Below are 25,254 nucleotides of genomic sequence, written 5' to 3' on the forward strand. Positions count from 1 at the left end.
AGCACAGGGTCTCGCTATATGCGATCTGTTGCTTTACATATCGGACCCACTGGAAGGTATTGGGGGGATCATGGGCATTTTAGAGGCATTCAGCCGGTTCTCTGGATACAAGTTAAACATGGGGAAAAGTGAGGTCTTTCGGATCCAGGCAAGGGGGCATCCAGGTGGCGCGGGGATGGGAGCAATTACACAAATGGAATTTGGCCCAGTTGGTGGAGCAAATGAAGGGGGATTTTAAGAGGTGGGATGGGCTCCTGCTGTCATTAGTGGGGTGGGTGCAGTCCGTGAAGATGACGGGTGATGGGCAGCACGGTAGCATTGTGGATAGCACAATTGCTTCGCAGCTCCAGGGTCCCAGGTTCGATTCCGGTTTGGGTCACTGTCTGTGCGGAGTCTGCACATCCTCCCCGTGTGTGCGTGGGTTTCCTCCGGGTGCTCCCGTTTCCTCCCACAGTCCAAAGGTGTGCAGGTTAGGTGGATTGGCCATGATAAATTGCCCTTAGTGTCCAAAATTGCCCTTAGTGTTGGGTGGAGGTGTTGATCTTGGGTAGGGTGCTCTTTCCAAGAGCCGGTGATGACTCAATGGGCCAAATGGCCTCCTTCTGCACTGTGAATTCAATGATAGTCTATGATTAATCTAGGACAAACGTTCGGCACAACATTGTGGGCCGAAGGGCCTGTTCTGTGCTGTATTTTTCTATGTTCTATGACTCAAGTGACTGAATGGACTCCTGTGTTGAAATAAAATTGTGAACTTATTCACAGAACTATATCAGAAGACAAGAAATTATAATACATGGCTTAACCCCTTTAATGTGAACATTATGAAACAGACCATTCTTTTAGCCAGACAAATAAATGTGTCAAACTGAGGGAACAAAGGATGTCAATGTCTTTAAGAGAGAGAGAGACCTGGGTCAACCTTTCCAGAGTCTGCACCCTCCCTTGATTCGATTCGCTTTCTGCGTTGTAATGTTCTGTGTTCCTTCAGTTGCTGCAAGTCACCAATGTCCCCCCAGAATGAGACAGGAAATGGAAAGGGGGAAACACTGAGCTCCCAGATGAGGAGGAAGTTTTAGTCTGAAACTCACTGTCCAACTTCCGAATTGTGACGTCACAATGGAGCCCAACCTGAATCAACCAATACCAAATCACTCTGCTCCACGGTGACGCCTGCGGGTTCCAGTGCGCAGTCCCGTCCCCATTGTTCCCCCTCCCCCGACACCTCCTCCAGACACGGATTCCAGGCAACCGGCTGACGGCTCCCGCCAGTGCACAAAGCCTCTCGGTGATCTCCCCTCAGGTCCGGGACTGCGCATGTTCAAGGCATGGGGTAGGTGCGCATGTGCGGGGAGACCCCGCCCCCTTGACCCTCATGCAGAGGTATTGACCAATGGCAAACTGGGAGGACCGGAAGGACTCTTCTCCGCCAGCCAATCAGAGTTCCTTCATTGTCTGCTTGCGGACTATTGAGCTTGTTAACCTGCTCATTCCTGCCCAGCAAAGCTGCTGCTCCTCACTCTGAATGAGCTTGAGCTTCACACCTCCTGTCTCCAACATCTGTGAGTAAAACACTTTCTTTTCTCCCCCTTTCCATTTCTTTTCTCATTCTCACCTTCAATTGGTGACTTGCAGCAACTGAAGGGAAAGGAAGTGAATCCAGGGAGGGTGCAGACTCTGCAAAGCTTGGCCCAGGTCTCTCTCTCTTAAAGACATTGACATCCTTTGCTCCCTCAACTTGAAACATTTTTTATTTGGCTAAAAGGATGGTATCTTTCCCAATGCTCACAGCTGATACTCTGCCCCTCCGAATCCGCTCCCTGAAGACGACGTATGGGGTAGTTTTTGGAGACTAGGTTTTGGGGAATGAGAGAGGAAAAAATGTTCCATAGAAACGAGAGTTGTCCGTTTTGAATTTCAATCCTGCATTTTTGTAAGCTCCTTTTGTAAACTCTTTTTATAGGATATTAGAAGAGGAGGAATTACAGACAGAAATCTCAAACGTAACCTCTTGATGTGACGGAGTCACTCTATTCCTTGGGACCTGAATATCATCAGCCTTTGAATCTAGAAGGAGAAATGTTTGTCTGTTCTGTCGGCTTCAAAATATTTTAACCATCAGTGTGACTGGAAAAGCACCGAGACACACACACCCGAGTGAGAGTGTTCCAGAGCACTGACTGTGGAAAGAACTTTAACTAGTTACACAGACTGAAAAAACACCACACCATTCACAGCGGGGAGAGACCGTACATGTGTTCTCTGTGTGGACGAGGCTTCAACTGATTGTCTGACCTGGAGAGACACGAGGAGACCCAAAACATGGAGAAACGGTGGAAATGTGGGGATTGTGGGAAGGGATTCAGGGTTCCATCAGAGCTGGAAGTTCATCGACGCAGTCACACTGGAGAGAGGCCATACACCTGCTCTGTGTGTGAGAAGGGATTTGCTGTGTTATCCATACTGCGGACACATCAGCGAGTTCACACCGGCGAGAGGCCATTCACCTGCTCTCAATGTGGGAAGGGATTCGCTCAGTTATCCCACCTGAAGAGCCACCAGCGAGTTCACACTGGGGAGAGGCCGTTCACCTGCTCTCAGTGCGGGAAGGGATTCACTGAGTTATCCAGCCTGAAGAAACATCAGCGAGTTCACACTGGGGAGAGGCCGTTCACCTGCTCTCAGTGTGGGAAGGGATTCCGTGTTTCATCTTTACTAGTGAAACACCAGCGAGTTCACACTGGAGAGAGGCCATTCACCTGCTCTGCTTGTGGGAAGGGATTTACTGAGCTATCCATATTGAAGAAACACCAGCGAGTTCACACTGGGGAGAGACCATACACCTGCTCTCAGTGTGAGAAGAAATTCACTCGGTCAGACACCCTGCAGTCACATCAGCGAGTTCACACAGGGTAGAGGCAATGCACCTGTCCTCAGTGTGGGAAGGCATTCCGTGTTTCAACCAGCCTACGGTCACATCAGCGAGTTCACACTGGGGAGAGGCCGTTCACCTGCTCTCAGTGTGGGAAAGGATTTATTCACTCATCCAGCCTGCGGACACAACAACGACTTCACACCGGATAAAGGCCACTCGTGCCCACAGCCTGAGAAGGGAATCTGTGATTCATTGCACCTGCTGATTCACCACCAAGTTCACAATTGATTACAGGAGTTGGATTCTGTTATTGTTTCTGCTTCAATTACATCCAGGACTGCATTTTGTTCATTCGGACAGTTGGACAATGTGGATGGTCAGACGGTTTCTTTCTACTGGACTGGCAGCTCTCACGACATTATCTCCAGTGGGCTGATGCTCTTTGAGACTTGTTACAATTGCCTGGTTCTAAATTTCACAAGGACCACAGAGTGAACGAATGTTTGTAAGTTTGAAGATATTTAGTTCCCATTTCTGTTTGGAACCCCCAAAGCATGCCACGTTGCCATGGAGATGGTGGTTATATGTTTTTTTCTGTTTAATTTATTTGGGTATTCCTCACAGAAGAAAACTATGAGGGTATGAGGGGCAAGTTGTTTGAGGTGGATTGGGAAACTGATGGGAAACAGGGACTAGCTAATATTAAAGGAAATATTACATATTTACCAGGTGGTCAGTTAGCTCAGTTGGCTGGTTCATGATGCGGAGCAACGCCAACAGCATGGGTTCAATTCCCGTACAGAGAGGTTATCAATGAAGGCCCTGCCTTCTCAACATTGCCCCTCACCTAAAGTGTGGTGACCCTCAAGTTAAGTCATCAGCAGTAAGCTCTCTCTCTCTCAATGGGGAGAGCAGCCTATGGTCCTTTGGGACTTTGGTGACTTTCATTTTACAGAATACAAAAAATATAGATTCCTTTAAGGAACAGAAATCAAAGTTAAAGATCCCATTAGAAGGAAGAGGTCCTTGAAGTGGCCAAAATAGTAGTAAGCCTGAGGATTGGGAACTTGTTTGGAATTCAGCAAAGGAGGACCAAGAAACTGATTTTAAAAAATAGAACATGAGAGCAAACTGGCAATAAACATAAAAACCCATTGGAAAAGCTCCTATAGGAATGTGAAAAGGACAAGATTAGCAAAGACCAATGTGGGTCCATTCCAGGCAGAGACAGGAGAGTTTATAATGGGGAATAAGGAAATGGCAGAGAAACTAAACAATGTGAGTCTGTCTTCATGGAGGAAGATACAGAAAACCCCTAAAAAATCTCAAGGGAACCAAGGAATTAGTATTCAAGAGGGACTGAAAGAGATTAGTATTAGAGAGTAACAAAGTAGTATTGGAGAAATTAATGTGGGTTGAAAGTTAATAAATCCCCAAAAGCTGCTGCTCTCCATCCCAGAGTGTTGAAAGAGGTGGCTGTAGAGATAGTGGATATATTGGTGATCACCTTTCAAAATTCTATAGATTCTGCAATGGTTCCTGCAGATTGGAAGGTGGTAAATGTAACCCCAATATTTAAGGAGGGAGAGAGAAAACGGGGAACCACAGACCCATTAGCCTGACATCAGTAGGAGGGAAAATGCTACAATCTATTATAAAGGATGTGATAACATATGAATTAGGAGCAGGAGTAGGCCACTCGGCCCCTCGAGCCTGCTCCACCATTCAATACGTTCCCGGCTGATCTGATTGTAACCTCAAATCCACATTCCCGCCACCCTCCCGATAACCTTTAACCCCCTTGCTTACCAAGAATCTATCCAGCTCTGCCTTCAAAATATTCAAGACTGTTTCCACTGCCCTTTGAGGACGAGAGTTCCAAAGACTCACGACGCTCCCAGCAAAAAGTTCTCCTCTGCCTTAAATGGACACGTTATTACTTTTAATGTGAGTCCAATTTCTAGATTCTCCCACAAGAGGAAACATCCTTTCCACATCCACCCTGTCGAGGCCCCTCAAGATCTTATATCGTTCAATCAAGTCACCGAAACTCCATCGGACACAAACCCAGCCTGTCCAATCATTCCTCATAAGACCAGCCTCCAATTCCAGGTATGAGTCCAGTAAACCTTCTCTGAACTGCTTCCAACACATTGACATCATTCCTTAAATGAGAGCAATACTGTACACAGTGCTCCAGATGTGGTCTCACCAATGTCCTGTATAACTGAAGCACCACCTCCCAAATTTTGCATTCAATTCTCCTCACAATAAACAATAACATTCTATTAGCTTTCCTAATTACTTGCTGAACCTGTGCACTCGCCTTTTGTGAGTCATGCTCTTGGACACCCAGATCCCTCTGAGTCTCCGAGCTCTGCAATCTCTCACCATTTAGATAATAAGCCGTTTTTATTCTGTCTACCCAGATGGACAATTTCACCTTTTCCCACATGATTCTCCATTTGGCAGATTTTTTCCCACTCACTTAACCTACCTATATCACTTTAGTCTCCTTCTGTCCCATTCACAATTTACTTTCCTTCCTATCTTTGTATAATTGGAACATAGGAGCAGGAGTTGGCCATTCAGCCCGTCGAGCCTGCTCCACCATTCAGTACGATCATGGCTGATCATCCACTTCAATGTCTTTTCCCCCACACTATCCCCATATCCCTGTGTGTAGGGGCTGGTTTAGCACAGTGGGCTAAAACAGCTGGCTCGTAAAGCAGAACAAGGCCAGCAGCAAGGGTTCAATTCCCGTACCAGCTTCCCCGAACAGGCGCCGGAATGTGGCGACTAGGGGCTTTCTAAATAACGCCTACTTGTGACAATAAGCGATTTTCATTTCATGTTATTGGGATTTAGAAATCTGTCAGCCTCTGCTTTAAACACACTCAATGACTGAGCTTCCACAGCCCTCTGGGGTAGAGAATTCCAAAGATTCACAACCCTCTGAGTAAAGAAATGTCTCCTCCGAGACCGGTCCTAAGTGGCTTCCCCCTTATTTTGAAATTCTGTCCCCTGGTTCTAGACTCTCCAACCAGGGGAAACATCTCACCTGCATCTGTTACCAATTATTTTTGGCTGTCCTCAACAGACACAGAATACAAAGCAGCTGATAAATGTGAAGAACAGATGATGAATGCTGCAGCATCGATAGCAACCTGTCTGACCATCAAGAGAAGAATTCTGCTGTCAGAGCCAGGCAACTACATATCACTGAATTGTTGAAGCTTTTCTTGTGTAATCTTGGAGGCTGCCCCGGTCTTTGGAAATCTAGGAGTGGGTAAATTTATGCTCACGACTGTGACATGTGAGAAGACTAAAATGGATTATACTCACGTGTATGTTAGCCTGTTGAAAAATGTAAAATAATATTATAGAGTATAAGTTGCATGTAATCATAAGAAATGTTTAAAATTAAAAAGGTTTTTAGAAAAATAAAGTCATCTGCGTACATTGCTGGTTCATTTTTTTTAAAGGGGGAGGTGTGACGATTGGAAAATTTTAGGAAAATTTGGTTATAAATGTATTGGGCAATTTTAAGGGTTAAAAGCGTGGGGTTAGAGTGCGGTTCACTGCAGAGGTCCTGTTTTTATTTGAAAGAAGGATCCTGTTTTGCAGGGCCTGGGTGTTTTTAGTAGCCGGAAGGTGAAATTGACAAAGGAATGTGTTTTTCAGTCTGGGCTAATGGACTGTGGTTTGACTGGGAAAGTATTTGTGGAATTAATGTTCTTTGCAGCCGGCAGAGATCATTTGTTTGCCAGCTTGGAGAGATGAGGGCATTGCTGGGTGCAACCAAGGAAGGCAGAAAGACATTTAAAAAGTCTTTAGAGAGCAGTTTTTGGAGAAAGATTTGGAGAGAGAAGTTGAATTTTTGGTCCACAATTCTCCCACAGTAAGATAGATTGAGATCTGTATCTTTCTTTTCCTGTTATTTAATGGGAGATTGAGTAGTAACGTTTAAATGAGTAATTGTAAACAGTTGTTTTTGGGTGTGAAGTTAAAAAGTTTAAATTGTAGCCATAATAACGTTTTATGGACTTCCGGTTGCGGCTATGCGGAGCTAAGTCACACATTCGGCGGCTCCCGCAAAAACGGACTTTGGGGCTCTTTTCAGGGTCCCCAAAGGCACTTTTCCGACGTCTCCCGGTGTGGGAAGGAGGTCACAATAATTCCCCGATAGTATATGGCTTCTACCAGGATCGGGGCGACAAAAAAGGTGGTGGTGGACCCGAAGAAGGTGCGAGGGAAGAAGAACAAAATGGCGGCGGGCGGAGACCAGGCAGCGTGAATGCAGTGGGCGCAGGAGCAACAGGAGGGTATCCAGCGCTGCTTCAGAGAGATTAAAGCGGACCTGCTTGAGCCGATGAAGGCTTCTATCGATAAGCTGCTGGAGACACAGACGGCCCAGGGGGTGGCGATCCGCGAGGCCCGACAAAAGATCTCTGACAACGAGGACGAGATCTTATAAAGGTGGAGGCGCTCCACAAGAAATGGCAGGAACGGTTCGAGGAGATGGAGAATTGGTTGAGGCGGAAGAATTTGCGGATTCTGGGCCTCCCGGAGGGGCTGGAGGGGTCGGACGTGGTGGCCTATGTGGTCACCATGTTGAACTCGCTGATGGGAGCGGGGTCCTTCCAGGGGCCCCTGGAGCTGGAAGGGGCCCATAGAGTGTTGGCGAGGAGGCCCAAGGCTAACGAGCCTCCGCGGGCGGTGCTGGTGCGGTTCCATCGGTTCGCTAATCGGGAGTGTGTGCTCAGGTGGGCTAAGAAGGAGAGGAGCAGCAGGTGGGAGAATGCGGAGGTTCGAATATACCAGGACTGGAGCGCGGAGGTGGCGAAGAGGAGGGCCGGGTACAACCGGGCGAAGGTGGTGCTGCACAGGAAGGGGGTGAGGTTTGGCATGTTGCAGCCGGCGCGATTGTGGGTCACCTACAAGGACCGGCACCATTATTTTGAGTCTCTGGAGGAGGCGTGGGCCATTGTACAGGCCGAGAAGTTGGACAAAGATTGAGGGTCGGGATGGGCGTTTGGGGACTGTGGTTGATAAGATACTTTTTGAGTGGGGGTCCTTGGCTCTTGGTTTCTTTTTCTTTGTGGTTTTCTCTTTCTGGTCGGTGAGGGTGGTTAGGGCGGGTTGGGCACTGTTTTGGTCGGGGGGGGGGGCTCTTGGAGGGGGGTAAGCAAATGGAATAGGTGTGGATGGCTGGCGGTGAGATGGGGCCCCGTGGGGGAGGGGGAGGCCCGAGTCGGGGGTGAGGGGACTGGGCCTGTAATAGGAGCTGCGTCAGAGGTGGCGGGGCCGGGTAAGTGGAAAGCGCGGGCTTTTTCCCACGCCGAAGACTGGAGGGGGTGGGGCCGGGGCCGGGAAGCGAGGGTTGTTTCCCGCGCTTAGGATGGAAGGGGTAGGGGGAGAGCCTGTGGATGGGGAACGGAAGAGAAGGGTGTGTCACACTATGGGAGGAGTCGAAGGAGAGGCAGGAGTGGCCGGGGTCAGCAGGAGTCAGCTGACTTGCGGAAGTGCAATGAGGGGAGTAAAACGAGGATGGGTCCTAGCCGGGGGGGGGGGGGGGGATCGAGATGCTGCTGCTATGGTCAAGGGGGAGCTGGAGCGAATGGGGAGGGGGTTGAGACAGGGGTCTGCCGCCGTGGGGAAGGGGTCGGGCATGGGGTGCGGGCGCGTGGCTGGCCGAGGAGGGGCTATGGCTAGTCGGTGGGGGAGGGGGCGGGTAGCCCCCTGATCCGGCTAATAACCTGGAATGTAAGGGGACTGAACGGGCCGGTCAAGCGGGCCCGGGTGTTCGCGCACCTGAAGGGGCTGAAGGCGGATGTGGTTATGCTCCAGGAGACACATCTGAAGGTGTCAGACCAGGTAAGATTGAGGAAAGGGTGGGTAGGTCAGGTGTTTCATTCGGGGCTGGATGCCAAAAATCGAGGGGTGGCGATCTTGCTGGGAGAGAAGGTGTCATTCGAGGCGTCGAGCATTGTGGCAGACAATGGCGGTAGGTACGTAATGGTAAGTGGTAAGCTGCAGGGAGAGAGGTACTGGTCAATGTGTATGCCCCGAATTGGGACGATGCGGGTTTTATGCGGCGCATGTTGGGTCGGATCCCAAACTTGGAAGTGGGGGGCCTGATAATGGGGGGAGACTTTAACACGGTGCTGGATCCGGCACTGGATCGCTCCAGGTCGAGGACAGGTAGGAAGCCGGCGGATGCTAGAGTGTTGAGGGGATTTATGGACCAGATGGGAGGAGTGGACCCTTGGAGATTTGCAAGGCTGGGGGCTAGGGAATTTTCATTCTTCTCACATGTCCATAAGGCTTATTCCCGAATTGACTTTTTTATTTTGAGCAGGGTGCTGATAGCGAGAGTAGAGGACACCGAGTATTCGGCAATAACCATTTCGGACCACGCCCCGCATTGGGTGGACTTAGAGCTGGGGGACGAGAGGGACCAGCGCCCGTTGTGGCGCTTGGAGGTGGCGCTGTTGGCGGACGAGGAGGTGAGCGAGCGGGTCCGAGGAAGCATAGAGAGACATCTGGAGACCAACGATAACGGGGAGGTCCGAGTGGGGATGGTATGGGAGGCGCTGAAGGCGGTGGTTAGGGGAGAGCTGATCTCCATCAGGGCCCACAAGGAGAGGAGGGAGCGGGGGCGGGGGGGGAGAGAGAGGCTGGTGGGGGAGATTTTGAGGGTAGACAGGAGGTATGCGGAGGTGCCCGAGGAAGGATTGTTGAGGAAGAGGTGCAGCCTCCAGGCCGAATTCGACCTGGTGACCACCAAGAAGGCGGAGGTGCAGTGGAGGAAGGCCCAGGGGGTGATTTACAAGTATGGGGAAAAGGCAAGCTGGATGCTGGTGCATCAGCTTCGGAAGCGGGACGCAGCTAGGGAGATCAGGGGAGTTCAGGACAGGGGAGGGAGCGTGGTGCGGAGTGGGGTTGACATCAATGGGTTCTTCAGGGACTTTTATGAGGAATTGTATCGGTCCGAGCCCCCATGGGAGGAGGGAGGGATGGGCTGCTTCCTGGACCAATTGAGGTTTCTGAAAGTGGAGGAGGAACTGGTGGTGGGATTGGGGGCCCCGATTGGGCTAGAGGAGCTGACCAAAGGGATAGGAAGCATGCAGGCGGGGAAGGCACCGGGGCTGGACGGCTTCCCGGTCGAATTCTATCATCAATATATGGACCTGCTGGGCCCGTTGCTAGTTAGGACCTTCAATGAGGCAAGGGAGGGGAGGCTTTGCCCCCGACGATGTCCCGGGCACTGATCTCCTTGATCCTGAAGCGGGACAAGGATCCCCTGCAGTGTGGGTCTTCCAGACCGATTTTGTTGCTCAATGTAGATGCCAAGGTGCTGGCGAAGGTCTTAGCCTTGAGGATTGTGTGCCGCAGATCATCCACGAAGACCAGACGGGGTTCGTGAAGGGGAGGCAGTTGAACGCGAATGTGCGGAGGCTTTTGAACGTTATCATGATGCCGGCGAGGGAGGGGGAGGCGGAGATAGTGGTGGCGATGGATGCTGAGAAAGCCTTCGATAGGGTAGAGTAGGGGTACCTGTGGGAGGTGCTGAAGAGGTTTGGGGAGGGGTTTGTCAGGTGGGTTAGGCTGTTGTATGAGGTCCCGATGGCAAGTGTGGCCACAAACAGGAGGAGGTCCGAGTGCTTTCGGTTGCACCGAGGGACGACGCAGGGGTGTCCTCTGTCCGCCGTGCTCTTCGCACTGGCAATTGGACCCCTGGCTATGGCACTGAGGGAGTCGAGGAACTGAAGGGGGTTGGTGCGGGGTGGGGAGGAGCATAGGGTGTCGCTCTATGCGGACGACTTGCTACTATATGTGGCGGACCTGGTGGGGGGAATGCCGGAGGTAATGAGGATCCTTCGGGAATTCAGGGATTTTTCGGGGTACAAGCTCAACATGGGGGAGAGCGAGCTGTTTCTGGTTCACCCAGTGGACCAGGAGAGGGGGATTGATGAGCTCCCACGAAAAAGGGCGGAGAGGAGCTTCAGGTATTTGGGGGTCCAGGTGGCCAGGATCTGGGGGGCCCTGCTTAGGCTTAATTTCACAAGGCTGGTGGAACAAATGGAGGAGGAGTTCAAGAGGTGAGACGCGTTGCCGTTGTCCTTGGCGGGTAGGGTGCAGTCAGTCAAAATGACGGTGCTCCCAAGGTTTTTGTCCCTGTTCCAGTGCCTCCCCGTGTTTATCCCGAAGGCCTTCTTTAGGCGGGTCAACAGGAGTATAATGGGCTTTGTGTGGGCGCGAGGGACTCCGAGGATGAGAAGGTTGTTCCTGGAGCGGAGTAAAGATAGGGGGGGGGCTGGCGCTGCCCAACCTCTGTGGGTACTACTGGGCTGCCAATGCGACGATGCTGCGCATGTGGGTGATGGAGGGGGAGGGGGCTGCATGGAAGAGGCTGGAGACGGCGTCTTGTGTGGGTACGAGTCTGGGGGCGCTGGCAACGGCGCCGCTGCTGTTCCCTCCAAGGAGGTATACCATGAGCCCGGTGGTGGCGGCTGCCCTCAAAATCTGGGGGCAGTGGAGGAGGCAAAGTGGGGAAGTTGGGGCCTCGGTGTGGACCCCAATACGGGGGAACCACCGGTTCGTCCCAGGGAGAGCAGATGGAGGGTTTTCGGTGTGGCACAGGGCAGGAATACGAAGGTTAGGGGACCTGTTTGTGGACGGGAAGTTCGCGAGCATGGGCGAGCTGGAGAGGTACGGGCCCCCCCCCGGAGAACACCTTCAGGTCCTTACAGGTAAGGGCGTTTGCCAGGCGGCAGGTGGTGGAATTCCTGCGGCTGCTGCCACACACAGTACAGGACAGGGTGCTCTCGGAGGGGTGGGTGGGAGTGGGGAAGATCTCAGAAACTTCCCAGGTGATGCAGGAGGACGAGGAGGCATCGGTGGTGGAGGTGAAAGGTAAGTGGGAGGAGGAGTTGGGAGAGGAGATTGAGGAAGGGACGTGGGCAGAAGCCCTAGGGAGGGTGAACTCTTCCTCTTCGTGCGCGAGGCTCAGCCTCATACAGTTTAAGGTGCTGCACAGGGCACACATGACCGGGACAAGGATGAGCCGGTTTTTTGGAGGTGAGGACAGGTGCGTTAGGTGCTCAGGGAGCCCAGCAAACCGCACCCATATGTTCTGGGCGGGCCCAGCGCTGGAGGAATTTTGGAGGGGCGTAGCGAGGACGGTGTCGAAGGTGGTAGGATCCAGGGTCAGACCGGGCTGGGGGCTCGCAATATTTGGGGTGGCAGAGGAGCCGGAAGTGCAGGAGGCGAGAGAGGCCGGAATTCTGGCCTTTACGTCCCTGGTAGCCCGGCGAAGGATTCTCCTTCAGTGGAAGGATGCGAGGCCCCCAAGCGTGGAATCCTGGATCAGCGATATGGCAGGGTTCATTAAATTGGAGAGGGTGAAATTCGCCTTGAGAGGGTCGGTACAAGGGTTCTTTAGGCGGTGGCAACCGTTCTTAGACTTCCTGGCAGAACGATAGACATTGGTCAATGGCAGCAGCAGCTCGGCGGGGGGGGGGGGGGGGTTACTTTATTTTTGTTTATGTTATTTACACTGGAGGGTCTGAGGGGGTGTATTTGTTGTGTTAAGTCGGGGTGTTAATGTTAATTTATTATTTATGTACAGGGGGGAGGGGGGTATGGAGGGTTGCTTTTCTGGACTGTGTTTTGTACTTAACCCAGTGGGGTTGTTTTTTTCATTTTGTTATTGATATTTTATTAAAACTTTAATAAAAGTTATTTTACAATAAAGTTTTATTTTTAAAATAACCAAGCTCTATTTCGTCATGCGATCACTCCTGGAGCGAATCATTCTTTCTGCAGTCTGACAAATAAACTGAAATATTGGGGTTTTGGTCCAGTATCTCAGCCACTGTTGGGGTCTGGTCTGGGATCGGAAGTGACCAATGTAACAATTGGTCGGAGGCCCATTTCCCAGTCAGTCCTCCAGCACCTTCCTGTCTCTATTAGTGCGACGTCCATGGCAGTTTCCCAAATGGGGCACAGGTCCCGTATTTCTCAGCTAAATTCAGCCCTCAGCTCTGTCGCCCGGCTGTCATTGACACAAGCGACAGAGACAGAAAGGTGCAGAGGAGGAAGTGAGAAGTTAAAACTTGTGGCTCAAAATCAACATTTGTCAGTGAAATATATGTTATTTACACTGGGTTTTTAATTATTAGATTTAGGCATCGGAGGCAAAGGGTGGAGGGTTTTAAAGCGTAACTTTTCCTTTCTAACTAGTCATGGCTCAGGGGGCAGCACTATCACCTCTGGATCAGAAGGTTAAGACCCAGTTAGGGACCTGTGGACAAAAACCAGTTCCAACATTCCTGGTCCCAGCACTGAGGGAATGCTGCCCTGTCAGAACAACTTCTTTCAAATAAGATGTTAAACTGAGGCCCTGTCTGCCCCTCTCAGGTGGATGTAAAAGTTTCCACAGCCATTATTTTGAAGAGCAGGGGAGTTATCCCCGGTGCCCTGGTCAATATTTATCCCTCAATCAACATCACTAAAAACAGATCATCTGCTCATTATCACATTGCTGTGTAGGATCTTGCTGTGTGTAAATTGGCTGCTGAATTTCCTACATTACAACAGTGACTGCGCTTCAGAAATATTTCATTGGCTGTAAAACACTTTGGGACGTTCTGTGGTTGTGAAACGTGCGAAAGAAATGCAAGTTTTAAAATTGAAGTTTATGTTATCTGATCTTGTTATCTGGAACTTTATTGATTTCAGCCACCCCCAATTTACCATTTAATAAATTCACTTTGGTTCAGACAAGACAAATTAACCAATTAAGACAAAGGCAGAATTCTCTGGATGGTAAATTTAAAAATAAGTTTATTGAATGAAAAAGGTTTACTGAATAACTTTAAGACATTTACCACTTCATGTGGGTGATCAGTCTGTAGCAGTGTAACCCTTTTGTGGCTCCTTCTTTGACAGTAATTCTTCTGGAATTCAGCTTCGGGAGTCTGGCTCCTTCTTTCACAGTAATTTCCTTGGAACTCGACCTCGGGAGTCTTCACTACTTGGCCAGCAAGGAAGACCTTCAGAACCTCTACTTTCATCCCCAAAGTGACCATTACCTCACGTCAGAGTTGGGTCTGTTGTAACATGATCATTGGTCAATTTGGCCATTTGATTAATTTAATTGGATCCCCAATTACTGACTCCACCTTCTCTCATTATCTCAGACAGGAATACAATAGAACTGTTTCATACTATCCCTTTATCTGATTCTATACAATCCCTTATTCATAGTTTCAAATGTTGAGGCTAATCAGAGCTTGAAGGTCTCTCTTGCCAGTACATTTATCCTCATTGCACATTCTTTAGACACAGCAATTAAGCTTTTACATTTTTACAGCAAATGAGAATCAGGGCACGATCGAATGGCCATGATGCGCAAGGCGCGAATCCAAGCGCGCCAGTTAGATCGCAGGAGAGTCCGAAATTGGGCACCAAGCGCCAGTCGGTATCCGATCTAACCGGCCGATTCCCATTGGCGAGATCTGGATACAATTAAGGCCAATCTCCATCCCATTAATGGGAAGGACCCCCTATCTAAAGGCCTTACTTGATTTAAGCAACTCCCCGGTCGGTCACATGGACGCCGATTAGAATTGGCCCACACAGACAAGGCAAGGCGTCACGGTACACTAGGGGTTCTCGGGCCATTAGAGACCCCCGGGTGGTCAGGGATAGGGCATGGTGGCCCCAGGAGCAGCCCCTGGAATGTGCACACCTTGGCACTGCCAGACTGGATCCTTGGCACCGCAAACCTGGGTATTTCACACTCTGCCCATTCATGAGGATCACTCATGAAGACTGAGTCTTGATTTTGTGCAACAACCATGTCTTTTTCTCCATTTCAAATCCCGTGTGAAAATCCAAACACAACGTATTGTGAAATTATTAGATTTAAAACAGAACGACTTGTTGAGATTCACTGCCTGACAAAGGTACAGGAAGGAAATTCAACTGTAACTTTCACAAGGGAACTGGACAGATTCTGTAGGAAAAGAAACTTGCCGGGCAATGGGACTAATTAGATACCTCACTCAAAGAGCTAGCATGGGAACAATGGACAGGATGGCCTCTTTCTGTGCTCACTGAGACTCGTTTGCATTTGAAGAAAGTGGGAAATACCTGGAAGCCACTTCCTACGATGCGGGTAGAAGCAGAATGATGGAATGTTTCCAAAGGGAAATTGGATGGGCTTTTGAGGGAAATAAACTGACAGGGATACGGGGATAGAACGGGGCAATGGTTTGATCTACAAGTTGTGAATCTTTGGAATTCTCTACCCCAGAGGGCTGTGGGAGCTCAGTCATTGAGTGTGGTTAAGACAGAGACTGACAGATTTCTAAATACCAATAACACAAAGGGATATGGGGATAGTGTGGGGGAAAAGGCATTGAAGTGGATGATCAGCCATGATCGTATTGAATGGTGGAGCAGGCTCAATGGGCTGAATGGCCAACTCCTGCTCCTATCTTCCAATGATACAAAGATAGGTAGGAAAGTAAATTGTGACAAGGACATAAGGAGGTTAGATGTTAAATGAGTGGAATAAGATCTGCCAAATGGAGAATAACGTGGGAAAATGTTTTGTCCATGTTGGCCAGAAGAATAAAAAAGCTTATTATCCAAATGGTGCGAGATTGCAGAGCTTTGAGACTCAGAGGGATCTGGGTGTCCAAGAGCATGAATCACAAAAGGCGAGTACACAGGTACAGCAAGTAATTAGGAAAGCTAATAGAATGTTATTGTTTATTGTGAGGGGAATTGAATACAAAAGTAGGGAGGTTATGCTTCAGTTATACAGGACATTGGTGAGACCACACCTGGAGCACTGTGTACAGTATTGCTCTCATTGAAGGAATAATGTCAATGTGTTGGAAGCAGTTCAGAGGTTTACTGGACTCATACCTGGAATTGGAGGCTGGTCTTATGAGGAATGATTGGACAGGCTGGGCTTGTGTCCGATGGAGTTTAGGTGACTTGATTGAACCGTGTAAGATCTTGAGGGGCCTCGACAGGGTGGATGTGGAAATGATGTTTCCTCTTGTGGGAGAATCTAGAAATTGTGGTCACTACAAAAGCAATAACTTGCCCATTTAAGGCGGAGGAGAACTTTTTTCTCTCAGGGGGTTGGGAGTCTTTGGAACTCTCTTCCTCAAAGGGCAGTGGAAACGGAGTCTTTGAATATTTTTAAGGCAGACCTGGATAGATTCTTGAAAATCAAGGGGTGAAAGTTTATCGGAGGTAGGTGGGAATAAGACCACACTAAGACCATAAGGAATAGGAGTAGGCCATTCAGCCCTTCCGGCCTGCTCCACATTTCAATAGGATCATGGCTGAAACCAACATTCCTCACGTTCACTTTCCTTCTCTTTCCCCGGAATCCTCGGTTCCCTGACTGATCAAGAATCTATCTCAGCCGGGCAGCACGGTGGCGCAGTGGTTAGCACTGCTGCCTCACGATGCCGAGTTCCCAGGTTCTATCCCGGCTCTGGGTCACGGTCCGTGTGGAGTTTGCACATTCTCCCCTTTTTGCGTGGGTTTCGCCCCCACAACCCAAGGATGTGCAGCGTAGGTGGATTGGCCACGCTAAATTGCCCCTTAATTGGAAAAAAATGAATTGGGCACTCTAAATTTACATTTAAAAAAACAAACAAAAAAAAAGAATATCTCAGCCTTAAATATACACAAGGATTTTGTCCCCACAACTCTCTCAGTTCCAAAGACTCTCAGAAGAATTTCCTCCTCATCTGTCTTAAATTGACATCTCTTTATTCTGAGGGTATGCCCTCTGGTCAACACTCCCATGAGGGAAACATCCTCTCAGCATTTACCCTGTCAAACTCCTTAAGAATCCTGGATGTTTCAATGAGATCACCTCTCATTGTTCTAAATTCCAATGAGTAGAGTCCCAACCTGTTTAACCTTTGCCCCGAAGACAATCCCTCCATAATGGGGATCATCACAGTGAACCTTCTCTGAACAGCCTCCAATAAAATAATATATTTCCTTAAATAAGGGGACCAAAACTGCTCTCTGTTCTCCAGATGTGATCTCACCAGCACCTTGTGCAGCTGCAGCAAGACTTCCCGACTCTTATACTCCAACCCCCTTGGAATCAGGGCCAACATTCCATTAGCCTTCCTGATTACCTGCTGCACCTGTCTGCTAGCTTTCTGTGTTTCGTGTACAAGTCCCCCAAGTTGTGTTGCAGCTTTCTGCAGTTTTTCTCCATTTAAATAATACTGTTCCTTTGTTCTCCCTTCCAAAATGAACTTCACATTTTCCCACATTATGCTCCATGTGGCAACTTTTTGTCCACTTACCTAACCTCTCAATATCTCTTTGCAAACTGTTTGTATACCCCTCGCAACTTGCCTTTCCACCTATTTTTGTGTTGTCTGCAAATTTGGGCACAGTACGTTCGCTTCCTTCCTCCAAGTCATTAATATAAATTGTACACAGTTACGGTCCCAGCACTGACCCCTGTGGAACCCCACTGGTTACAGGTCACCAACCTGAAAAAGAACCCCTTATCCCCACTCGCTGTTTCCTGCTCATTAGCCAATTCTCTATCCATGTCAATATACTACCTCCAACTCCATGGGTTCTTATCTCATGACTTAACGTTTTGTGAGGTACCTTGTCAAAGACCTTCTGGAAGTTTAAATATAACACATCTACTGGTCCCCCTCTATCCACTCTGGTTGAAACTTCCTCGAAACACTCTGATATATTAGTCAGACACGGTTTCCCTTTCACAAAGCCAAGCTGACTCTGCTTGATTAGATTATGATTTTCTCAATGTGCTCCTATTACTTCCTAATAATTGATTCCAACATTTTTTCAATAATAAATGTTAGGCTAATCGTCCGATAGTGTCTCGTTTTTTGCCTCCCATTTTGAATCGGGGGTTGTCACATTGACAGTTTTCCAATCCTCTGGTACTACTCCAGAATCCAAGGATGTTGGGAAAATTACAATCAATGCATCCCGTATCCCTACAGCCATTTCTTTTAGGATCCTAGTTTGCAGCCATCCAGGGGACTTATCTTATCCCCATTAGTTTGTCCAATACAACTTCTCCAGTGATGGTATTTAATTGCTCCATTCGTATTCTTTAGTATTAATGGGATAGTCAAAGTATCTTGCACCATAAAGACTGATGCAAAAAAATCTGTTTTAACTCCTCTGCCATTCATTCCGTAGGGCATGGACTCACTTCAGGTATCTGGGGGTGCAGGTTGCCCGGGAGTGGGGGAGGCTTCGCAGGTACAACATCACTAGTTTGGTGGGGAGAGTGAAAGCCGATCTGGCAAAGTGGGATGGTCTCCCTCTGTCACTGGCGGGTCGGGTACAGGCGGTTAAAATGAATGTGTTGCTGCGATTTCTGTTTATTTTTCAATGCCTGCCGATTTTCCTGCCAAAGGCTTTTTTCAGGGAGATTGAGGGAAGGATTACCTCGTTCATATGGGAAGGGAAGGTGGCCAGAGTGAGAAAGGTGCTGCTACAGAGGGGAAGGCAGGCAGGGGGTTTGGTTCTCCCGAACCTGATGTACTACTGCTGGGCGGCGAATGTGGAGAAGGTGCGGGGCTGGGTCAGAGGGGTTGATTCCCATTGGGTCAGAACGGAGGAGAGTTTGTGCAGGGGGTCGGGACTGAAAGCACTCGCAACAGCGCCGCTCCCGATAGCTCCGGGGAAATACTCAGGGAGTCTGGTAATAATAGCTTCATTGAAAATCTGGAGGCAGTTTCGCCAACACTTCGGGTTGGGGGCAGGGTCAAGGAAAATGCCGATTCGGGGGAACTACAGATTTGAGCCAGGGAGGTGGGATGGAAGTTTTCGGAAATGGGAAGAGAAGGGGATTAAGACGCTAAAAGATTTGTTTCTTAGGGGTCTGTTTGCAGGATTGAGTAAGCTGGAAGCGAAGTATGGGCTGGAGCAGGGAGAAATGTTTAGATACACGCAGGTTCGAGATTTTGCCAGAAAGGAGATACAGAGCTTCTCGGAGGAACCGGCCTCCACATTGCTGGAGGAGGTGCTGACGACAAGGGGACTGGAGAAGGGGGTAGTGTCAGCGGTGTACGGAGCTATTTTTTGGAAGAGGATAAGGCACCACTGGAGGGGATCAAAGCGAAGTCGGAGGAAGAGTTGGGAGAGGTTATAGAGGAGGGGGTCTGGTGTGAGGTGCTCCGGAGAGTAAATGCCTCCACCTCATGTGCGAGTTTGGGGCTGATACAGCTGAAGGTGGTATACAGAGCACACCTCACGAGGGCAAGGATGAGCCGATTCTTTGAAGGGGTAGAAGATGTATGTGAATGTTGCGGGGGGGATGTTGAGGGGAAGGACGGAGGGGTTCGACAAGTCATGGGCATTATTCATTATGCACTTTCGAGAACTGGATAACATCGAACATTAGTTGGGGGGGTGGGTGGGAGCGTTGGGGGACTGTGTGTATTAAGGGTGACTATGGGTAATCCCTGATTCCTTTTTGTAATTTGTTTATGTAAACATGCGGGCTGATGTTTGGGGGTTGGTGGGATTTTTGTTATTGTTATGGGGATTGACATATTTGTTGCTGATTATTGTTTATTGTTGATGGGTGTAAATGTGGCAGAAAATGTGAAAAAGGAGGATAAAAATATTTTTAAAAAAAACAAAACTCTTCTGCCATTTCCTTGTTCCCCATAACTGACACAGCGGCGTGGAGGCACAGTGGTTAGCACTGTTGCTTCACAGGTCCAGGGACCCGGGTTCAATTCCTGGCTTGGGTCACTGTCTGTGCGGAGTCTCCACGTTCTCCCCAAAACTGCGTGGGTTTCCTCCCACAAGTCCCAAAAGACGTGCTTGTTAGGTGAATTGGACATTCTGAATTCTCCCTCTGTGTACCCAAACAGGTGCCGGAGTGTGGCGACTGGCGGATTTTCACAGTAACTTCATTGCAGTGTTAATGTAAGCCTATTTGTAACAATAATAAAGATTATAATAATAAATAATATTATTACTATCTCCTCAGATGTATTTTCTAAGGGACCTCTGTGGATTTGAGGTTACAATCAGATCAGCCGGGAACTTATTGAATGGTGGAGCAGGCTCGAGGGGCCGAGTGGCCTACTCCTGCTCCTAATTCGTATGTTATCACATCCTTTTTAATAGATTGTAGCATTTTCCCTCCTACTGATGTCAGGCTAATGGGTCTGTGGTTCCCCGTTTTCTCTCGCCCTCCTTAAATATTGGGGTTACATTTACCACCTTCCAATCTGCAGGAACCATTCCAGAATCTATAGAATTTTGAAAGATGATCACCAATGTATCCACTATCTCTCCAGCCACCTCTTTCAACACTCTGGGATGGAGAGCAGCAGCTTTTGGGGATTTATTAACTTTCAACCACATTAATTTCTCCAGTGCTACTTTTTCACGAATACTAAACACATTGTTTAGTTTCTCTGCCATTTCCTTATTCCCCATTATAAACTCTCCTGTCGCTGCCTGGAATGGACCCGTATTGGTCTTTGCTAATCTTTTCCTGTTCACATTCTGATAGGAGCTTTTCCAGTCAGTTTTTATGTTCCTCCCCAGTTTGCTCTCATATTCTATTTTCTCTTTATCAGTTTCTTGGTCCTTTGCTGAATTCTAAACCAAGTTCCCAATCCTCAGGCTCACTAATATTTTAGCCACTTTGAGTCTCCTCCATTGATCTAATGGAATCTGTAATTTTTCTTGTTCGCCACGATAGCTTCATTTTGCTGTTTAATTTTTGCTTCTTAAAGGAATCTATATTTTATGTAAATAAAATGCGAGTGGTTTCCTGTCTATTGTCAGACATAGAACAAAGAACAAAGGACAGTACAGCACAGGAACAGGCCCTTCGGCCCACCAAGCCTGCTCGGATCATGATGTCTGTCTGAACTAAAACCTTCTGTGCTTCCAGGGTCTGTATCCGTCTATTCCCATCCTATTCATGTATTCGTCAAGATGTCTCTTAAACGTCACTATCATACCTGCTTCCACCACCTCCTCCCGCAGCGAGTTCCAGGCACTCAACACCCTCTGTGTAAAAAAACCTCCCTCACAGATCTCCTCCAGACTTTGCCCCTCGCACCTTAACCCTCTGTCACCTGGTAATTGACTTTTCCAACCTGGGAAAAAGCTTCTGACTATCCACTCTGTCCATGCCACTCAATTTTGTAAACTTTTATCAGGTCGTCCCTCAACTCTGTCGCTCTAGTGAAAACAATCCGAGTTTATCCAACCTGTCCTCATAACTAATACCCTCCAGGCCAGGCAACATCCTGGTAAACCTCCTCTGTACTCTCTCCAAAACGTCCACATCCTTTTGGTAATGTGGTGACCAGAATTGGAGGCAATATTCCACGTGTGTCCTAACTAAGGTTCTGTACAGCTGCAGCATGACTTGCCAATTTTTATACTCCATGCCCCGACCAATGAAGACAAGCATGCCGTCTGCCTTCTTAGCTCCTTATCCACCTGCGTTGCCACTTTCAGTGATATGTTTATTGTAATTTCCCAATCTACCACAGACAACTTGCCCCTCATACCGTGACAGTTTCCTTCAGTGAGTAACACCCAGATAAATTAGGCAAAAGAACCCTGTAACCACCATAGCCCATCTTCATGGCAACGTGGCTGCTTTGGGAACTAAATATCTTCCAACGTGCAAACACCTTTTCATTCTGTGCTCCTCGTCAAACTTGGAACCAGGTAATCGCAACGAGGCTCAAAAATGGTCAGCCCACCGGAGGCAGAGGTGCTAGACTGACCAGTCCAGCAGAAAGAAACCCTCCAATCATCACCATTCACCAGATGTCAGAATGAACAAAATGCAGTCCTGGATGTCAGTGAGAGCAGAAACAATAACAACGGAGCCATCATCTGTAATTTATTGTGAACTTGTTGGGAGTCACAACAGGTGAGATGAATCAGAAAACCCCTCCCACATTGGGAGCAGATGAATGGCCTCTCCCCAGAATTAACTCGCTAGTGTCTCCGTAGTTGGGACGGATCATTGAATGTCTCCCCTGCTCAGAGCAGGTGAATGGCCTCTTCCAGGTGTGAACTCGCTAGTGTTCCTGCAGGGTTTATGGATATCTGAATCTCTTCTCTCACAAAGAGCAGGTTAACGCCTTCACCCTGTGTGAACTCGCAGGTGTCTCTGCAGGTTGGATAACCAAGTGAATCCCTTCTCACACTGACAGCAGGTGAATGGCCTCTCCCCAGTGTGAATTCGCTGGTGTGTCCGCAGGTTGGATAACTGAGTGAATCCCTTCTCACACTGAGAGCAGGTGAACGGCCTCTCCCCAGTGTGAACTCGCTGGTGTGTCCGCAGGCTGGATAAGTGAGTGAATCCCTTCTTACATTGAGAGCAGGTGAATGGCCTCGCCTCAGTGTGAACTCGCTGATGTCTCCGCAGGCTGGATAACTGAGCGAATCCCTTCTCACACTGACAGCAGGTGAACAGCCTCCCCTCAGTGTGAACTCGCTGATGTCTGCGCAGGTCGGATGATTGAGTGAATCCCATCTCACACTGAGAGCAGATGAACGGCCTCTCCCCAGTGTGAACTCGCTTATGTGCCAGCAGGCTCGATGAAGTAGTGAATCCCTTCTCACACTGAGAGCAGGTGAACGGCCTCTCCCCAGTGTGAACTCGCTGATGTATCTGCAGGTCGGATGATTGAGTGAATCCCTTCTCACACTGAGAGCAGGTGAATGGCCTCTCCCCAGTGTGAACTCGCTGATGTCTCCGTAGGTTGGATAACTGAGTGAATCCCTTCTCACACTGAGAGCAGGTGAACGGCCTCTCCCCAGTGTGAACTTGCTGGTGTTTCCGCAGGCTCGATGAAGTAGTGAATCCCTTCTCACACTGAGAGCAGGTGAACGGCCTCTCCCCAGTGTGAACTCGCTGATGTATCTGCATGGTGGATGAATCACCAAATCCCTTCCCACACTGAGAGCAGGTGAACGGCGTCTCCCCAGTGTGAACCCGCTGGTGTGTCAGCAGGGTGGATAACTGAATGAATCCCTTCTCACACACAGAGCAGGTGAACGGCCTCTCCCCAGTGTGAATGCGCCGATGAGCGTCCAGCTCAGATGGAACCCTGAATCCCTTCCCACAGTCCCCACATTTCCACGGTTTCTCCATGTTTTGGGTGTCCTCGTGTCTCTCCAGGCCAGACAATCAGCTGTGGCCTCGTCCACACCCAGAACACGTGTACGGTCTCTCCCCGCTGTGAATGGTGTGATGTTTTTTCAGGCTGTGTAACTGGTTAAAGCTCTTTCCACAGTCAGTGCTCTGGAACACTCTCACTCGGGTGTGTGTGTCTCGGTGCTTTTCCAGTCACACTGATGGTTTAAATGTTTTGATGCCGACTGATCGGGTAAACATTAATTCTTCTGGATTCAAAGGTCGATGATATTCAGATCCTAACGAATCAAGTGGCTCTTTCAGATCGAGACATGACGTTTGAGATTTCTGTCTTTCATTCCTCCTCTTGTAATATCCTACAGAAGGAGTTTACAAAGTCAACTCAGTATCGGATAGAAATTCAGAACAAACAATTCTAGTTTCTATATAACATTCATTCCTCTCTCATTCCCCAATACCTCGTCTCCAATACCTATTCCACACATCTAGTTTCCAGGGAGGGATATGGAATTGGAGCAGTAAGTACAACAACCTTACCTCGGGATTCACGGCCTAGTCTCCAGGGAACGGACTCGGAGGTGCGGAGTATCTGAGCTAAGAGTATAAAAACTTTACCACGGGGATTCGCGGCCTAGTCTCCAGGGAGAGGACTCGGAGGGGCAGAGTATCTGAGCTAAGAGTATAAAAACCTTAATTTGGGGATTCTAAAGTCCATGTAGACTAAATCAACTGCACTACCCTCATCTACACACCTCGTCACCTCTTCAAAAGATTCAATCAAATTTGTCAGACATGCTCTCCCTCGTTTAATCCTTGCCTCTCCAAGTGGAGATTAATTCTGTCCCTCAGAATGTTTTCCAGTAGTTTCCCTGGCGGTGAAGTTAGAATCACTGGCTTGTAATTTCCTGGTTTGTCCCTACTTGCCTTCTTGAATAATAGCACCACATTAGCTGTCTTCCAGTCCTCAGGCACCTCTCCTGTGGCCAGAGAAGATTTGAATTTTTTTTTCAGAGTCTCTGCAATCTTTTTCCTTGCCTCCCACAGCAGCCTGGAACACATCTCATCTGGCCCTGGGGATTTATTCACTTTCAGACCTGGTGAAACTGTTCATACCGTCTCCCTCTCAATGTTAAGTTGTTCAAGCAAATCACAATGTGCCTCCGTGATTTCTATTCCTACATCATCCTTCTCCGTAGTGAACACAGATGCAAAGTGCTCATTTAAAACCTCCCCTATGGGTATGTGGGCTGATGCCCTAAGCAGGGTAAATTCCTCTTCCTCATGCGCCAGGCTTAGCCTGATTCAATTTAAGGTGCTACATAGAGCACACATAACGGGGGCAAGATTGAGCAGGTTCTTTGGAGTGGAGGACAAATGTGGGAGGTGTGGCGGGAGCCCGGCAAACCACGCACATATGTTTTGGGCGTGCCCGGCACTGGAAGGGTATTGGAAGGGAGTGACGGGAGTGATTTCGAAGGTGGTGAAGGCCCGGGTCAAACCAGGCTGGGGGTTAGCTCTATTTGGAGTTGCGGATGAGCCGGGAGTGCAGGAGGCGAAAGAGGCCGATGTTGTGGCCTTTGCGTCCCGAGTAGCCCGGTGCAGGATCCTACTCGTGGAAGGAGGCGAAACCCCCCGGACTGGAGGCCTGGGTAAATGATATGGCGGGGTTCATTAAACTGGAGCAGATAAAGTTTGCCCTGAGAGGATCGGCTCAAGGGTTCACCAGGCGGTGGCAGCCATTTCTCGACTACCTAGGGGAATGTTAGAGGGAAGACAGATGACCAGCAGCAGCAACCCAGGGGGAGGGGGGGGGGGGGGGGAGGGGGGGTTTAGTTTAGGTCAAAGATAAAGGGGTTTTGTTACTTGTGTATTGTTTAAAATTTCTGTATTGTTATTGTTGCGTTTGCTTTGTAAGAGGGGAAAAATTGTTGTTTGGGAAAAAAATTTCAATAAAACATATTTTAAAAAAATAAATAAATAAAACCTCCCCTATATCTTCCAGTTCCATGCACACATTGCCACATTGGTCCCTACTCTTACCCTGGTCAACCTCCTGCCCCAAATATACTTATAAAACTTTGTTGGATTTTCCTATATTTTACCCGACAGTGCTTTTCCATGCTCCCTCTTTGCTCTCCTAATTCCTTTCTTAAATAATCCTTTGCACTTTCTATGT

At 48.7% G+C, this 25,254-nt stretch overlaps 2 protein-coding genes and 1 pseudogene across 2 annotated transcripts in view; 2 read left to right on the forward strand and 1 right to left on the reverse strand.

Moving 5' to 3' along the window:
- LOC140422470 (uncharacterized) overlaps window positions 1-7,443 on the forward strand; it is a 250,353-nt gene extending 242,910 nt beyond the window's left edge. The window contains exon 2 of the transcript XR_011947482.1: window positions 5,976-7,443. The gene's annotated coding sequence lies outside the window, so the exon portion shown is untranslated. The remainder of the gene's footprint in view (window positions 1-5,975) is intronic.
- The window catches only part of LOC140422491 (uncharacterized), a 91,363-nt gene that overhangs the window by 9,197 nt on the left and 56,912 nt on the right, over window positions 1-25,254 (reverse strand). The window contains exon 3 of the mRNA XM_072507514.1: window positions 22,077-22,919. Coding sequence (XP_072363615.1) covers window positions 22,077-22,919 — 843 coding nt within the window. The remainder of the gene's footprint in view (window positions 1-22,076; window positions 22,920-25,254) is intronic.
- Window positions 1,134-3,818, forward strand: LOC140422485 (uncharacterized; annotated as a pseudogene).

This window comes from Scyliorhinus torazame, chromosome 5, assembly GCF_047496885.1.
Source record: "Scyliorhinus torazame isolate Kashiwa2021f chromosome 5, sScyTor2.1, whole genome shotgun sequence".
Taxonomy (NCBI): Eukaryota; Metazoa; Chordata; class Chondrichthyes; order Carcharhiniformes; family Scyliorhinidae; genus Scyliorhinus; species Scyliorhinus torazame.